This window comes from Tursiops truncatus, chromosome 15 (assembly GCF_011762595.2).
Source record: "Tursiops truncatus isolate mTurTru1 chromosome 15, mTurTru1.mat.Y, whole genome shotgun sequence".
In the NCBI taxonomy this organism is placed as follows: domain Eukaryota; kingdom Metazoa; phylum Chordata; class Mammalia; order Artiodactyla; family Delphinidae; genus Tursiops; species Tursiops truncatus.
In genome coordinates, this window is record NC_047048.1 from 55,911,272 (window position 1) to 55,929,104 (window position 17,833).

The window sequence follows — 17,833 nt, forward strand, 5'->3', positions numbered from 1 at the left end:
AAATGTCCAACACTTGTCATGTTCCCAAGAGACTACAGGTAGTTCAGTCTTCAGCTAGATAATATCAACCACATACATACAACCAGCATGGGAATGATGACTGTAGCCCAATGGACCCTTGGAAGGAGAGCTGGTTAGATAATACTCTGGGCTGTCCGGAGTGGTGGTGTTCTGAAACTGGAAGAACCAACTGCTGGGGCCAACATGAACCAGTATTTTGAGCCAAAAGCTTCCATCCTGTAGTAGGGAGGTAGTCTGTTTAAAAGGTCACCACAATTTCAGACCCCTCATCCCAATATTACAAGGTAAAAAGACAGCCAGTATCTGGGCTCGGGAGCAGAAATTTCACACTGTGGGTCTACAGCAGGTACTGGACTTTCAGGCCTGGTAACCCCCACAAGGCACAGGAGGGGCAGTTAAAAGCAGGTACCGGGAGCATGTTGCACACCCCAAAGAGGGCCCCATCTTGCAGCACACTGGCTACCCTAAAGCTGGGGACACTGGGCACAGCCCCCACAGTCTTCTCACAGAGGTGGGGGCCATCCGTCAAAGCAAAGTTCAGCAAGGAGGCAGACCCTAGTGTCAGAGGATTGAACTCTGGGCTCCCCAGCAGGGGTTCAACAGCAGGGGAGGGTCTCTAAGAGGGTTCCCACATGCCAGGGCAGCTGAGCCCACAGGAGGTCGACAGTGAGGACAAGGGAGAAATGTAGGGAGGGAGCCTTCATCAGAAGGATTTTAGGGGGCCTCCCTGTCCTGGATAACAGTGGGTGTAGAGGCAGGTGGGGTCAGCAGCTTGCCCAGTACTTTCTCTAGGCTTGATGATCAATCAGCAAAACATATCTGACCTTTAAGCCTCAGCTCATGTCTCCTGCACACGGGACTCTCTGCACACAGCTGCCTCCTCCTGTGCCCTCCACACCAGGGAAGGAGCTTTCCAGGAGAGCGGGATGGGGCTACAGAGCCCCAGAGAGGCTGTGCCACAGCAGAGGCATCCAGCATCCCAGTTCTAATCATCTGTAAAGCACTGAGCTGCTGACCTTGTTCTCAGGACATGGCAAAGAGTCCTGGAGTGGCCAAGAGGAATGGAGGGAATAGCAACAGCCCTTCTAGAGGAGGTAGCCTCTTGCAAGTGATTCTGGGACATCTGGGAGAAGGTCCTCAGGTACCCCAGCCCAGCCCATACAACTGATTAAAGAGACTGTCCCTGAGGTGCATATAAAAAATGGGGCCCTAGACTGCAGGAGGCCCCTGTGAAATGTCAAGGTGACTGGGGGAGCGGGGAAGACTCTCAGTACCCATCAAAATGGGACTAGGAGTTCCTTTACACAATCCTCAAGGGATTGAGTGAAGCCTGAAGGATTCTGTGAGTGGGAAGGAGGATGGTCTTGTGAAATGTGACAGAAACAGAAGCAAGCCTCCAAGGGCACTGGTATTTGCCCAATTTGCCCCCACCCCACACACACACACACACACACACACACACACACACACACACACGCAATTCCTTAGAAAGCTGCATTCCCACTTCCCTCCCAAGGCCCCAGCTCCAGTCTACCCTTCCTCTCCAGCTGGGCTCTTGCTACCCATCTTGCTTGCTTCCCACACTCTTTCCAGGACCTCTGACCCAGCATCCCCCAGGGCTGCTTTTGCAAGTCACCTGGGACCTTTCACTTCCCCAATCTCCTCCCCACCCCCGTCTCTGCCATAGTCCACACTGGTGGCTGCTCCCTGCTTCCTGAAATATTCCTCTCCCAGCCTGAACCACACCCCTGGGATCTTCTGGTCCCCTGACCACATACTCTCTCTCTCTCAATCTCTCTCTCTCTCTCAGTCTCTCTCTCTCTCTCTCTCTCTCTCCCCCCCTTCTCTCTCCCCCCCTTTCTCTCTCTCCCCCTCTCTCCCTCCCTCCCTCCCTCCCTCCCTCTCCCCACCCCTCTCTCTCCCTCCCTCCGTCTCTTTCCCCCGCTTTCTCTCTTTCTCTCTCCCCCTCTCTCTCTCTCCATCCCTCCCTCCCTCTCTCCCTCCCTCTCCCCCCCTCTCTCTTTCTCTCCCCCCCCTTCCTGTGCAGGTGCCTCTCTATGCCCTTAAGTGTCCCTCAGGGTTTTTTTTTCTTATCTCAACTTGCTACCCAATCTCATCCACTCCAAATCATCTAAATGACCACTTGTACATAAATGGATCCCAAGGGTCTACTCTAGCTCTAAATGCGTGCTCACCCTCCCCTGGATGACCCCAGACACCCCAAATACAAGCCCACCGGCCTCATGCAAAGCCATGTCCTCTACTCCATGCAGGCATGACAAGGCCACTGATGCTGAGGCTTCAGGCTCCCAGAGGCCCTGAGCCTGCCCGCCCTCTCCACTTGCCATTATCTTCCCAAGACCTTCTTCCCAGACCCCCTGTTCAGAATTAAGCCCTGAGTAGCCCTCAGCCTCTCCAGTAGCTCACACCAAGCTCATCCTGGCTTAGAGTCCACTGATAGAATCCATGTCTTCATCCACTATGAGGAAGTGGACTGTCTGACCCTGGGCTGCTCAAGACTAGGTATAAGTGTTCATTAAATACTAGATTGAAGGAGTTGCCCCATTACCCTTGCCTGGGACACTGCCCCAGTGCCAACCTGATAGCTGGCTGACATCACCATCTTTGCAAGACCCTCCCCTCAGCTGGTTCCACCAGTCCTCAAGGGGCTAGAGCCTGTATTCTTCCCCAGCCAGAGAGCCAGCTACACCCCGGACTTCTGCAGAAAGAAGTCCTCCTGCTCCAGGTGCCCTGCAGCCCACCCACCCCTCCCACCTGGAGCCCCACTCTCCCCTGCAGGCCCCTCACCACAATTACCACCACTACAAGCTAGTCCCTTAGTCCCTCCTGCTCCAGGCACTGACAGGTCCTGGGGAAAGGTCTGGGACCTTGGTGACCTGTCAGATCCCTGACTCCTCAGTGCCCTCCTGACCCTGTTTCTATTCCCATCCTGTCATACCCCCAGGAGGTTACATGTTCACTGTCCACTTGGAAAAGAATTTCCTTTTTTTTCTTCTTCTTGTGGTTCAGCGAAGCACAAAACCAGATGCTTGTAAAGGCTAAATCCGTCCCATAGCCTCTCAGCTCAGAATAACTCTCTGGGGAGCCCAGTGGACCCAGGTGGTGCTGGGGGTGGTACCTTTGGGAAGTGGGGCTGCACTCAGCTCTCCTGCAGGTCTGGGCTGGCGTTTCTTCCCTTCCCCCATCCACCCCTTGGTGGAAGCAGGGAAACAAAGGGAGTGCTGAACAAGCCCCTGGCCTACATTCTCAAATTGCTCTTGTCTGGAGAAGAATGAAGCAGGAATTCCAGGGTGAATTTGGAACCAAGAAGAAATCCAGGAACTGGGGCCACAACAGGCTGAGCTTTTAGAGCCAGGGGCAGGAGGGAAGGATGCGTTGGAGGAGTACCTCACCCATGACATTTGTGGACATTCCTTCCAGGAGTTCGCCATTCATGTGACTCCATCATGCTGTTTGCATCCACCTTTTTCTGTCCTGCCAGAAACCATAGGAGTCTCAGCTCTCATTCCTGAGACCAGCCACAAAGATCATGGTTCACTAGCCAGCCTATGGATTGACTAATTTGAGGTCAGGTCTGAACAGCTGAGCAGGCAGATGGGAATGAGATGGAGCATGTGATACAAAACACAGCTGTCTGTGTACCGGTGTCTGTGGGCAAAGTAATTCTCCTAGATGGGGGAGGGGTGGAGCACATAATGAAGGACATCTCTAGCACACTGGATCAGTTAAAAATGCAGCTGCAAGTAATAAGGAAGCTGCTTAAACATTGGTCATTATTTTTCTCACCTGACAATTTATGAAGTAGGTAGTTTCTGGCAGTGTAAGTCACACACACAAGCTCTTACTGTCTTTGCTTCATAGTCTTCGGTGTGTTGGTTTTTATCCTCCTTGTTGCTTCACCATGACCAATGGCACCATAACTCACATTCATATTCAAGGGGGAGAAAAACGGAGAAGGGTCTGGGCTATGGAATCTGCCTCCTTTTATCAAGATAATAAAGTTTGCCCCAAACCACCCTTCCCCAGCACACCTCCACTTGGGTCTTAAGGGCCAGAAGTGGGTGCCATGCCCACCCTGCAAGGGAGGCTGGTAAAATAAAAAACAAGATGGAGTGATTGGTTTAGAGCAGAGGTCTGCAAAGTGGGCCAAATTTAGCCCACCACCTGACTTTGTACAGCCTATGAACTAAGAACGGGTTTATACATTTTTAAATGGTTGGAGAAAAAAAAGTCAGGAGAATATTTCATGACAGGTGTATTGTATGAAAGTTATCTCTTGGCCCACAAAGCCTAAATTAAAAAAAAAAAAAATTTGTTGAAAAGTTTGTCGACCCTGCTTTAGGGCAACGTGGATCATTGCCTCCTGTTGGTAACACTGCTGTTCTGAAAAAAATCACGATTCTGGCAGCAGAAGGAAGCAATGGATATCAGGCAGGCAGCTTTCAGTGTCTGTCACATAGGCGAGTCACCACACTGCAAGCCTGTGACAGTTATCTAATCTGAAACAGCATAAGCTAACAGTTCCCCCTCTCACCACAAACATAACACAAGGGGTTTTTTTTGGAAGCCCTCTACCTCAAGGACATTTTCCCTAACTGACCAAATGTGTGGGATTTTGAAAGAGACTAGTAAAAAGTAAAAGGGGACACAACGAAATATCTGGCTGGCTGTGCCCCAAAAGGCTCAATGAGGTATTATTTGCTCAATGAACTTGCCTCCAGCCAAGGGGCAGGTCCTCAGTATTACAGGTCCAGAAAATGGGTCTGGTCGGTGTTCCACAGTGTTCCACAGTCTCATAAAAGCTGACACAGATGGCCTAACTCACTAGGACATGAAGATCATAAGCCCAAAGCCAATGTGCTCATTTTTAATGGGAACTATAATTTAACTATCACACAAGCCAATGTCCTCATGATGATAAATGAACCTGATAGGAAGTCAAACTGTAGTCTGAAAGCCACTAGTGAGTTCAGAGACCAAGCCAGGAAGTTAAAAGGAAGAGTCACTTATTTAGTGCACCAGGCATGGAGATCGGTCCCCAGGCCAGGGTTCCATCTCCCAGTGCATTGTGCCTCTGTTTCCATCATATATCCCTCTCCATCCTCCCATCTCATGCTTCAATCCCAGCCTTTTGTCTCACTCTGTACCTTGAAGTTTGCTTTACTTGTCTCTAATCTCATTTATCATGGGTCCAATTTCAGAGTGGAACCCTCAGAAGCCGGTCTTGAGAGCTTTTATGTTCAAGCTCTCAGGGAATAGTCACCCTAGTAGACAAGCCTACAAGTACCAAATGCCTGGGCCTCTTACAGATTAGGCATTTGGTATTCCTCCAACCCCAGGTGGGAAATGCACCTGCTCAGATGGGCCCAGGTGCCCTCTGATGCCTCTCAACCAGTAACAAATGGCCAGGTGACGATCAATAAACAATGCATGCATTTTATAATATTTACTGACCACCTACTATGTGCCCAGTCAATGGGGATACATCCATTTAAAAAAAAATGTCAGTCTCCATGGAGTTCTCATTTCAGGAGAGACAGGAGTGATAGGTAATAACAACAAAACATATAGTAAATGGTGATAAGCAAAAGAAATATAACAGGGAAAGGGAACAGGAAGTGTTGAGGCTACAGGATGTTGCACTTTCAGTTTGAGTACCAGGGAAGGTCTCAGGTAGAAGGTGATGTGTGAGAAAAGGCCTGAAGATGGTAATGATGTAAACCATGCAGAGTGCTGGGAGAAAGCATTCCAGGCAGAGGGAACAGCAGGTGCAAAGTCCTAACTTAGGAGGAGACCTGGTATGATCAGATTAGCGAGGACTGTCCTACTGCCAAGAATTGTTTTCTGAGCAGCTGAGAACAAAGTAATGATCACCCATCCTCCTGATTCCCTGCAGGAACTTTCTACCTTCAGAAAAGACTTTAATACTGTCCAAACTTGTGGGTCTGGGTCAGAAGGGACCTTGAGAGCAGAGGGAAACATTGTAGCTTCTCAGGTTCTCCATTTGGTGGAAGAGGAGTAGCAGCAACTCTGAATTTTTAGAACAAACTTCTTCCTCATGAGCTGAGAACTGGGCAGTGGCAGTTAGAAGATCTTTCTGTAGTCTGGTAGAACGGAACTAAAAAAATGCCACTGGCTTCTATCTCTTCCAGCTCCTTAAGCCACAGTCAAGCCATGAAATGAATCCTCCAGGAATCTGAATCCCTTGGCCCATTCCTGCCAGGCCCCTTTGCTGGAACTGTACCACCCTGTAGCGTGGATGGCTTCCCAGTCTATGGGCCATTGCTCACTCTATCACTAGTGCCTAGAAATATCCTTCTTGGGCTAGATGACTCCCCCATAGAGAGGTGTAACAGTCAACTATTGCCATGATAATGCTGCAAAACAAGCCACCCCTAAATTCACAGGTTATAAGAACAAGCATTTGTTTTTCTTGTTTATGTGTCTGTCTGCAGGTGGTAGGTTTGGTTCCAGGCTTCTGTAGGCTCACATCTATTCCCCTTTCTCCATGTTCTCCTTGAAACATCAGCTATCAGGGACCTGTTCTTCTTATGACAAATGGCAAGTAAACGAGAGGCCAAACCCAACTGTGCAAGCATGCTGGGAGCTTCTGCTCATACCACATCATGTCTGTTCATTTTCTGTTGGTCAAAACAAGTCAGATGGCCAAGCCCAAAGTCAATGGGGCAGGAAAATATATTCTGCTCCCAGAGGAAGAGGAAAGAGATTGAATATTTGCTGAATAATCTTTAATCCATTATAGGGAGCTGGGTTAGGACTTCAACACATGAATTTGAGGGGACATAATTCAGCCAATAACAACCTCTTTAGTGGGAGGAGATGCAAGATCACACAGCAAAGCAGGGAGAAATGAAGAACTGAGGTCACTTTTGCCATTAACAACCACAACTGGCAACACCAATCTAGCTTTTGCCCCGAGCCAGAACAAGCTCTATTAAAAGGAATCAGGGTTCCCTGGAGAAATGGCTGTTTCAATGACAGAAGCAGGAAATATACAAGATAAGCCTGGAGCATCTTACTAGTGCAGAAAGTAAGGAAGTGCCCAAAAAAGAAAAAAAACCCACGCATTGATGGGGGCATGTCAAAGGGACATAGGAGCCAAATGAAAGAGCTCCCAGTGACCAAAGTGGGAACAATTTAACAACAGTATAAAGTAGTATTAGATTATAATCCAAAGTATAAAATAAATATCCATGAGTCCATTCTGATATAAATAAATGATTGAATAAGTTAATAAATAGAGAGAGGTAAGGGAAGAGAAGGGACAATTTTCATACGTAGAAGAATTCCAAATAAATTATGTAGATACTCTACTCTAAAGGAGGGAAGTATAACTCCTTAAGTGTGGGCTGCAAAGCGACTTCCTTCCGAAGAGGACAGTATGATGGCGCAGGGTGGGAGGTGGGTGGTGGTGGGGGTAGGGGTGGAGATAACTTTACAGTACAGAAACCTGACAAAGTCTATCTCAGCAAAGTGATCAAGGTCATGTGATGAGATGAAAATGGCACTTTTAACTCTGTGGTTTTCCTCCAGAAACCTATAACTCCAGTCTAGTCATGAGAAAAACATCAGACAAATTCTAATAGAGGTCCATCCTACAATATGCCTGACTATACTCAAAACTGTTAAGATCATCAAAGACAAGGAGAGTCTGAGAAAACATCACAACCAAGAGGAACTTAATGAAACATGATGGCTAAATGTAATGTGGCATCCTGGATAGAATTCTGGAACAGAAAAAGACATTAGTTTATTCATTTAACCTGTGGACTTTATTTAATAATAATATACCAATATTGGTTCATTGATTATAACAAATGTATCATATTAATGTAAGATTTTTTTCTGTAGTTGGATTTTTTAAAATATTTTATCTATCTATCTATCTATCTATCTATTTATTTATTTGGCTGCGCCAGGTCCTAGTTGCAGCACATGGGATCTTCATTGCAGCATGCAGGATCTTTTAGTTGCAGCATGCAAGATCTTTTTCAGTTGCAGCATGGGGATCTTTTAGTTGCAGCATGCGAGATCTTTTTTAGTTGAGGCATGTGGGGTCTTTTAGTTGCGGCATGCGGGATCTTTTAGGTGCAGTACGTGGGATCTTTAGTTGAGGCATGCAGGATCTTTTAGTTGCAGCACGTGAGATCTTTTTTATTTGCGGCATGCGGGATCTTTTAGTTGCGGCATGCAGAATCTTTAGTTGCGGTATGTGGGGTCCTCACTTGTGGCATGCAGGGTCTTTAGTGCGGCATGCGGGGTCTTTAGTTGCAGCATGCAAACTCTTAGTTGCAGTATGTGGGATCTAGTTCCCTGACCAGGGATCGAACCCGGGACCCCTGCATTGGGAGCGTGGAGTTTTAGCCACTGGACAACCAGGGAAGTCCTGTAAAATGTTAATAATAGGGAAAATGGAGGTAGGGTCTATATACTCACTTTTTCTGTACATCTAAAACTGTTCTTAAAAAAGTCTATTAATACAAAAAAACTGATAGGGTTGAAAGGATAAAGAAATACACAATTATAATTGGACACTTCAACTATTCTCTCAACAATCAGTAGAAATAGACAGAAAATCAGCAAGGATACAGAGGAAATCAACAACACTGTCAGCCAGCAGGATCTGATCAACATCTGTAGAACACTCCACCCAACAACAGCACACTACACATCCTTTGCAAGCACCATAGATCATACACCAAGATAGACCATATCCTGGGCTATAAAACAAACCTCAACAAACTTAAAAGAATTGAAATCATACAGTCCAGATTCACTTGGGGAATAAAATAAGTTCATACTTCTTATTTATTTACTTAATAAACTTATTTACTGAAGCATAATTAAACATTTCTAGCACAGAAGCTGGCACACAAGAGTCTGCTGGATGAACAAAATAGTGAATGAACGAATGAATAAAAAAGAAAATATCTTGGGGGCCAATATTGGGGGGGAATCTTACTTTATTAACTTATTCAGCATTAATTAAAGGTACTTTCTATGATTCATTGAATTTTTTTTTTTTTTATTCAGAAAAGCTCACAGAATCCAGGACACAAATGTTCCCTGTGCAGCAAGAGGGTTGCATTCCAAAATGGCCAGCAGATGGCGCCAAAGGATGTGGTTCAGCCCATGAGGTTGTGCTTCCGCAGACCTAGAGGTCCTCCTCACCTCTCCCAGCCATGAAAAGGAGAGCCAGCCCAGTCCTTCCTGTGTCTCCCTCTGCGGCCTGAGGACCCCCACCAACCACTGCTAGGGTGAGGATAGTAAGGATGCAGAGAGAGCAAGTGTAGGAAATGCTAACGTGATGCTTGGCCGAAAGAGAGGCAAGGAAAAGTGGGAGTAAGATGAGGGTTGGTGATGGGAAAGATGTGAGGACACTGAAGTGTGGGTGGCAAGCACGGAGTGGAGAGAATGCGGATAGGAAAGGACAAGCAAAGTCCCTGAGTTTGGGGCATGGGATGCACAAGTGATGGGTCACACACTTCCATCGTGCCTGGGAAAGGTCTAAAAGAGCAATCCCCAACATTTTTGGCACCATGGACCGGTTTCGTGGAAGACAATTTTTCCACAGACCGGGGGAGCAGGGAGGATGGTTCAGGCGGTAATGCAAACAATGGGGAGCTATGGGGAGCAGCAGACGAAGCTTCGCTCACCTCCTGCTATGCAGCCCGGTTCCTAACAGGCTGCAGACCGGTACCGGTCCTTGGCCCAGGGGTTGGGGACCCCTGGTCTAAAAGGACAGGTGTGAAGGCTAGCAGTTTGTAGATTTGTCGAGGAAGTTGCCTCCAGGTGGCTTCTATTTTGTCCGTGAAGCAGGAGACCATGGTGCCTATTGACAGTTGGTGGGGGAGGGGAGGTGTCAGAGTTGAAGGGGAGCTGACAAGGGAAGCCCACGAGGACTGCTGGCCAGCACCAATGGTGGGTCTGGGGGATGACGCCATTCAGCTCAGCTTCTTCATTCACTTGTTCATTCATTCTGCAAATATTCATTGATAACCCACTATACCAGGCACTATTTTGGACAATGTAACCTACATCCTGGGGAAGGGGTCGGGGGGACAGATGGACAAATAAATAAACAAAAAAAATATGACATCATGGAAAGAGAAGGGCTATGAAGAAACAGGCAAGGGGAGGGACAAAGAGTGCTGGGAGTGCTGTGAAACGGGGTGCTTAGGGAAGTTTTCCTAGAGAAGTGACAGCTGATTAGAGAACTGAATGCAATGAGGGAAAGAGACTTGCACTACCTGGGGGCAAGCATTCCAGATAAAGGGGACAGCTAGGGCCAAAAGAAGGGGGCCACGGAAGGAAGTGGAGGCCACAGAACAGATCACACAGGACATTGGAAATCACCTTTTATGCTCAGTATGGTGGGAATCGCTGGAAACCAGGGAAGCAAATAACTGGATTCATATAGTTTAAAGGATCACACTGGCTGCTGTGTGGAGAACAGGCTAAAAGGGCCAAGCATGGAAGAAGGGACACCAGCTGGTCATTATGAGAAAACACGGCTTTCATGTGAATATACCATTATGTTTGGCAGACCATTAATTAGACAGGCAGTTCTCTAGAACTGAACCAGCAGCCCACCTCACTCTGCACCTTGGGATCACCTGTGGGCTCATCCTGACAGCCCCGAGCAAATGCAGAGTGACTCAAACCAAAGGCACTTCACTTCTACCTTTGTTTGTAGGTAGGGCAGACATTCCAAGTGGCTCCCATGAAGGCGGAGCTAATATTCCTCACCTGTTCCAGAGCAGCAACAGTGGAAAGAGACAGTATTTGCCAAGTAACCCAGGCCCCCTGAAGGAACATTTCTGAGGCTTCCACAAAGCCATAACTGAACACCTTGCCCATGGATTCACTAATGCCCACAGCACAAGAAACCATGCAACAAATTCTACATAGAATCCAGTGCCAGGAAAGAACTTTCCTCTCAAGTGACCTCCCACAGGTGACAGAAATTGTATAGCAGGCATAGGCACAGGTGTTGGCCTGAGCATGCCATATTAGATACCACTAAGAGTCATTTGGGTTTCAATCAATGCCACGGCTGTTTCAGGAACCTAATCACAGCAAGGAACTCATCCTGTGTCCCTGGTACATCTAGTCTCTGGTACATATTTCTGGTGGGCATATGCACTCATTTCTTTTCAGTATATTTCGGTATATTTTCGGTATATTTCCAGGAGTGGAAATGCTGGCAGGCACATGGCCTGCTTTAGTAGAACCTGCCACCACAGTCTCCCAGTGTGGCTGTACCCAGTTCCACTCTGTCTGGTAATGGCCTAAGATTTTTTTTGATGGCACCAGCCTCTTCTTTTTATCACATAGTAACTAGAATAAGCCTGCACTGTGGCACCAAACAGACCTTGGATCAAGTCTCAGCATCACCACCTACCTGAGTGATCTTAGGCGCATTACTTGCATTACTTAACTCTCTGGAGGTTTTGCTTCCCTGATGGGATGAATCACCCTCCCCAGCCTGAGCTGGCATCCATGTCAAATTAAGAGACTCTACCTCCAGCACTTACGACTACCCTCCTGACTTGGGCACACCTGAAGCTCCCCAACATGCAATCACCAAATAAACATTTCCAGCCCTTCACCCTCATAGAGTTCTTCAAAATTCCTACACCTGTGATCCAGAGACTCTAAGTATTACTTTCATCCCCCATACTTATGTGATGGGCCACTTCTTTCACCACTTTCCCTAGCACAGTTGGTGGGGAAAATCCAGGACATGGGGAGGGTCCAAGACTGTATCACTTGTCCATTTAAGTATTGTTATGGAAATAGCTCCAAGATACATTATGTTAACTAAAACAAGCAAAATGCAGAACAGGATGAATACTTTGTCACTTTAGCATAAAAAGGAGAGAGAACAGTATACATTTACAGTGACATATCTAAAAACGGATACACAAGATACTAATAACACGGGGCCATTGGAAGTGGCAATGGTATTGGGGACAGGCGTGGGAGGAGGTTGTTCAGTGTATCCTTTTATGACTTTAGAGCTTTAACTACATTGATAGATCCTCTATTCAAAAAAATTTTTTAAATATATACTTACAGTTTTTCAAGTTATGCATCAGGCGAACATGAATCCCTGACATAAACTCCATGAGGGATGTCTGGTGGGTCAACCCTGGCAAAGCAAGGATGCCTATTAGATATGTCCATGTAGGCGTGTGTGTAGGGGTGTATATGCATGTAGGAGGGTGTGCATGTAGGGATGTGCAGGCAGGTGCAGGGAGGCGTGCAGAGGAATATCTATGTGTTAGACATGTCCATCACAGCCTGAGGTGAAGGGGGAAAGGACGTAGAGTCATATCAAGGGCACTGCCCTATACTTCTGAAGAGTGGACCCAACCTAAGTTCATAGAGTTAGACCAGGGGGTGCACCTGACTTTTCATCACTTCCTCCACCACCCAACCCCTCAACCCTATAGAATTCAAACTCTGTCACTAGAAATCTGGAGTAAGAAAATGACTAAATGTTCTTTAAGGTTTTATGCATGTGTGTAAGTGTAGTTACGTATAGGTGTAAGGGTGTGGGGTAGTGTATCTGTGTGGGAGTGATGTATGTGTGTGTGGGTATATAAGGGGTGTATATGTGAGTGTCTGTGTTTTCACTCAGCAAAAAAATGGCTGGACTATCCACCTTCCCAGAAGTCAACAGAAGCTAAGCCAAGGGCCAGACCCAGGGCCCTGTGGCCAGGTGACACTGATTAATAATTAACACATCTGAGCTTGGCATGGAGCCACAACAGGTGTCCCCTCCCATAAAACTCACCTTCACTCCATGTGGCCATGTTACCCGATCAGGCTCTGAGAAGTCTGGCAAATGGCCAACAGGCAGACCCAGGCCTGTCCTGAAGGAGCTGAGGCTGGGCAGTGAGGGGCCCTTACTCCAGAGGGGTCTCACGGGCAGGAAAGGAAACAACCACAAACAGATTGGGGTGAGGGGATGCCCCTTCCACTAAAGGCAGGCACCTTCCTTTCTGGGGGTATAGCCAGACCACAGCACCCCCACCATCCTTTCACTCAAAGAGGATATGACAGATAAACACAGACACACATACACACACGTACACACACACACACACACACACACACACACACATATACACACAAGGCTAAGAAAAACGGAAGAGAGAAGCTGAGGAGCACAGGAAGGGCAAGCCTCTTTTATTATCCCAAAATGCAGAGTATTGAAGGCACTTACAATAACAAGTTCAGAGATGAGGGGAGGCATGGGGAGGTCAGAGGTCAGAGCACAGAGGTAAATCAACAGACCCCACCCTGGTCACCACCCAGCAAGGAGAAAAGGAAAAGCTACAGGGCCAGGTCTGAAGCCATTTAGATGTCTAGCTCTACAAAAGATACAAATCCATTCTCCAGAGGATTAGGAAATGAGGAGTACACAACAGCAAGGGGCAGGGCTGAAAGTCACAAGTTAGTGGTTCTTTAAGGAACACGCTCGGTAGCGAGGAGGCCCTCAGGTCCCCTGCTGGAAGAGGTCTCGGTACATCTCAATGAGACGGGCAGCCTCGCGCTGGCCAGAGAGCAGAGCACCATGGGTGGTGGAATAGTACTTGCGGTGGGTGGCCTCACCTGAGAACAGCACCTGCATGGGCTGGGCAGGGGGACAGGGAAGTGAAGGTGGAGGAGCAAGAAAGGCTACCTGTCTGCCCCAGAACCACCCATCCATACTACAAGTCAGAGAGGAATAAGCAGGCATCTGAGATGCAGGTACTATTTCCACAGGATGAGGAGTTGCCCATCCCCATCTTCCCCTGCTTCTTCCCCAAACATCCAGGCCTCAGTCCTTTCTGCTCTGAGGCTTTCATGAGTCCTGTCTCTACAATTTCAGAGACTCACTGTGCCTCTTACTAGTGAACTCAGGGAATGAGTTAACCTCCCTAAGCTTTGATTTTCTCATCTCCAAAATGGGTTTATACCCTCTACTTCTGAGAGTGGGTGTAAGAATTAAGTGAAATAATGTATCGAAAGGACTCAGAACCTGAAAGAATATAAGCACTCAATAAAGTTAGGCAGTAATTTAACAAACCTTTATGGAGCCTCTATTAGGTTCCAGGGACTGTTCTGGGCACTTGGAAGATAAAAGGTGACCAGGCAGCTGCTTTGAGGAGCTTCCTTGCTGGTGGGGAAGCCAGACACGAAACCCAATTACTAAATGGCGTCATACGTGACGTGATGGGTGTTTGGGCGAGGTGCTGAGAGCCCAGGAAAGAGGCCCACTGTCAGGGAGATCACACAAAGCTTCCCAGAGGACAGGACCTTTGGGCTTCTTCTCGGAAGATGCTGGATAAATAAACAGGCAAAGGACGTTTCAGGAAGAAGGAAAAATGGGGGCAAAAATGCACCAAAACAGGCCTGGTCTAGGAGACAGTGAGAATTTTGGTATAGCCAGGGCTCAACCTTAAGAAAGGAGGCTGTTTAGGTGGGGTCCAAGCACAGAACTAATGCTTGCATTCCAAGCTTGAGTTTGGATTTTACTCCAGTACATCTCAAACTGAATGTGCAAAGGTACCAGCTGGGGACCCTGGTAGGATGCAGTTTCTAATTCACCAGGTCTGGGGTGGGCTGAGAGTCTGCACATCTAACATGCTCCCACATGATGCCAGTGCTGCTTGTCCATGGACCACCCACCTTGAGTAGTGAGGTTTTAACCCACCAACAAAGAGCCCACAGAGGTGGTTAAGCTGAAAAGGGGGCACATATTGTGGCAGAGGGCAAGCTCCCTACTCCCACATCCATTCTCTTTCTCCTCAGTAACAAAAATCCTGTCTTTTAACTGGGTCCATTGCCATCCGGGAAAAAAAAAAAAAAAGATGTATCCCAACCTAGTATCCCACTAGCAGCTGGTGGAGTCATGTGACTAAGTTCTAGCCAATCAACTTCAAGTTCACTGTTGCTCAGAAACACTGACTCAGCCCAGGGGTTCCCTTCTTTTACCCATCAGCCTGTCACAGATATGAGAGCAAGAGCAGCAGCCTCCACAGACCTCTTGGACCACAAGGTGGCCTGGAAGATGGAGCCAGGTGCTACTGATGCTGGGCCCTGACACCTACCTCCGGATTTCCTTTTATGTGACCTAAGTAAAGTTCCATCTTGTTTAAACCACGGTTTGTTTTGTTTTGCTTTTTGTTATATGCACTAGTCCTAACTGATGCAGGTGACAAGAAAAGGTGTGCTTTTCAGGAGGATGGCTGTAGCAGCAGTGAAGGCCTTTTCCTCTCTCCCCCTGAGCACAGCCAGGGCAGGCACAACACATATTGGTTGACTACAATCTTCTTCACCAACTACACCAAAGAATTATTTTAAATATAATTCTGTTGGGGTTTTAACATTTATTTTATGTGTGTGCTTGGTGGGGAAAACTCAAAATTTACTTCATGGGAACAGAAATATATAGAGATAATTTCTTTTCAATTTATTATTTTTCTGTGTATATTATTACATAGTTGATGTAATTTGGGGGAGGGTCAGTATTCTCAATTTTATTTTCTAAAACATATTGGGGAAAATAAACAAAACATACTCGGTCAGTGCTGTCCAAAAGAACTTTCCACGATGACAGAAATGCTCTATAGTGACACACTCTAACATTGTAACCATGAGTGACACGTGGCTCTCAAACTTGAAAGGTAGCTAGTGCAACTGACGAACAAAATGTTGGATTTATTACTTTAAAGCTAATGGCTACCATATTGGACAGCACAGCATTAAATGGCTCAGTTTTTATAACCTCAAGAAAGAGTTTAACACATCTCAATTTGACTCTGTTCTTCCAGATGTTGAGTGCACATTGTCTGTTTTCTCCTTCATTATGGGAGCTACTCCATCTATCTTACCTTGGCACTCCTCAGTGAACACTACCCTCCCACTCCTCCCCTGGACCAAACACACATACAAAATGCCCACCGCACCCCTCACAGATCCCCTCACTCTGCACCCCCTCCCTCACATACCCAGCACACCCACACTCACCGCTGTCTTGGAGCTCTCCGTGTATGGCAGGGGCTTGGCCAGCTTCTCCACATCTGCCCCACTCGAGCCCACCTGTGTATATGAATAGGATCCCCGGAAGTAGGGGTTGCTGCCCCAGGCTGAGCGCAGAATTCGCCGAGGCTTTGGAATGTTGGGGTTCCCTGTTGGGGAGTGAGAAGAGCCAAGGGGGGGGAGAATATGAAATGGCTGCACACAGAAGACACCCCTGAGAAGACAACTCCCACTCTACCTCTAGGGCTCCAGGAAGGCCAGGCTGCTACGGATAAACATGGAGTATGGAGGAGGGAGGGATGGAGGCTGGGGTTCAAGCTGTGTACCCCTCAACGCCTCGTTGTGACCCCCAGCAAAATACCTCCTCTCTGTGGACCTTAATTTTCCTATCTGAAAAACATTCCAGATAATAATGTTCCCCCTTCCAATTTTAGGGGTTCTTGTGAGACTCTTCTGGGATAGTGGAGGAAAGATGTTCAACTAAAAATCAGACAGAAAAAAACCACAAATCCATCTCTTAGCAAGACAACATGAGTAGGAAATCGGCAATCTGAGGTTTTGCGGTGAAATCTGAGTTTTTCACCAACAGCCCTTAGAAACAGAGAAGAAATACAGAGCCTGTGGTTTTGAGTGTCTCAAGTTCCAAACAGGGGGAGAGCCTGCAATTTAGGAGGCCAAGGCCAAGACGCAGTGCCCTACCGCATCTCTCCCAGTGGGCACACCACCTCAGTGTCACGACCTAGGGACAAGGATGCTAGCACACAGTTCAGGAGACCCAGAGGGTCTAGCGGAGGAGGGCAGACGCAGCGAGGCCCATGGAGCAGGCAGCGGGACAGGGACAGGGACGCACCTGTGAACTGCCGCAGCATCTCTGTGCAGATCTCAGCCACTGCCTCGTCATCACACTTCTCCATGACAAGGGCCTCCTCCCCACAGATCCAGCCACTCAGCACGTGGCCGTAGCGCTCAGGCGGGTAGAGGACATCAAAGCCACAGATCTTGCGGTACCAGAGCTCGGGTGGGTAAGTGAGCGTGTGGCTCTCCGCCTCGTCCTCCCACACAAACTGTAGGCTGTTGCACTCGGGGCCCCAGAAGGGCTCCTCGAATTCTAGAAAGATCTTGTCGGTGGTGCCGATGCCCAGTCGGTGGATGGCAGCCACCTTCTCAGCGGGCAGGCCTGGCCGGAAGAAGCTGGCATGCTGCGTCTTGAGCACGCCCAGCGACACGGTCACAATCACATGGTCTGCTGGGATCACCTCACAGTCCTCGCACTCCACCACCACCGGCCACTGCTCATCCTCATCCTGCCTCTCCCCCTGGGGCTCCTCTCCACCCTGGCTGCCCTCCCCAGTGTCATGATTATGGTTACCCTCACCCCGGGGCTCAATCTCAGGGCCCCAAGGGTGGGACGAGGCCTGGTCCCAGTGAACACAACGGACGGGTTTCCCCAGCTGGATGATGTGGGCCGGGATGCCCTCAGCCAGCAGCTCCACAACCCGCATGAAGCCCGAGGGGATGATGTGGTGGGCACCGGGAATCTCAGTCCACTCCCCAAAGGCGCTCAGGGACACCTCGTCCATGCTGTGCGAGCTACTCTCACAGCTCTCCACCTGTGGGAAGAGCCAGAGGGGAGCCAGGTGACCGCCAAGGCTGGGCAGGGGTAGGAGCAGGACTTTAGGGCAGTGCCGCCCTCCTCGGACCCAGATTCCCCAGGGTCAGTCTTCCTCACTCTGGC

At 48.2% G+C, this 17,833-nt stretch overlaps 1 protein-coding gene across 11 annotated transcripts in view; it reads right to left on the reverse strand.

The window, feature by feature from the left end:
• SMOX (spermine oxidase) overlaps window positions 1–17,833 on the reverse strand; it is a 66,767-nt gene that overhangs the window by 14,680 nt on the left and 34,254 nt on the right. For 3 of the 11 annotated variants that reach the window (XM_073792716.1, XM_073792715.1, XM_073792714.1), the window contains exons 6-8: window positions 16,949–17,708; window positions 16,087–16,247; window positions 12,143–12,217 (exon numbers count right to left, since the gene is read on the reverse strand). In XM_073792716.1, the coding sequence (XP_073648817.1) occupies window positions 12,212–12,217; window positions 16,087–16,247; window positions 16,949–17,708 (927 nt within the window). In that variant the 3' untranslated portion in view covers window positions 12,143–12,211. Of the gene's footprint in view, window positions 1–3,434; window positions 3,517–12,142; window positions 12,218–12,865; window positions 13,709–14,143; window positions 14,398–16,086; window positions 16,248–16,948; window positions 17,709–17,833 lie in introns of those variants that run through there. The other 8 variants (XM_073792711.1, XM_073792712.1, XM_073792713.1 and 5 more) reach the window with 5 other exon arrangements.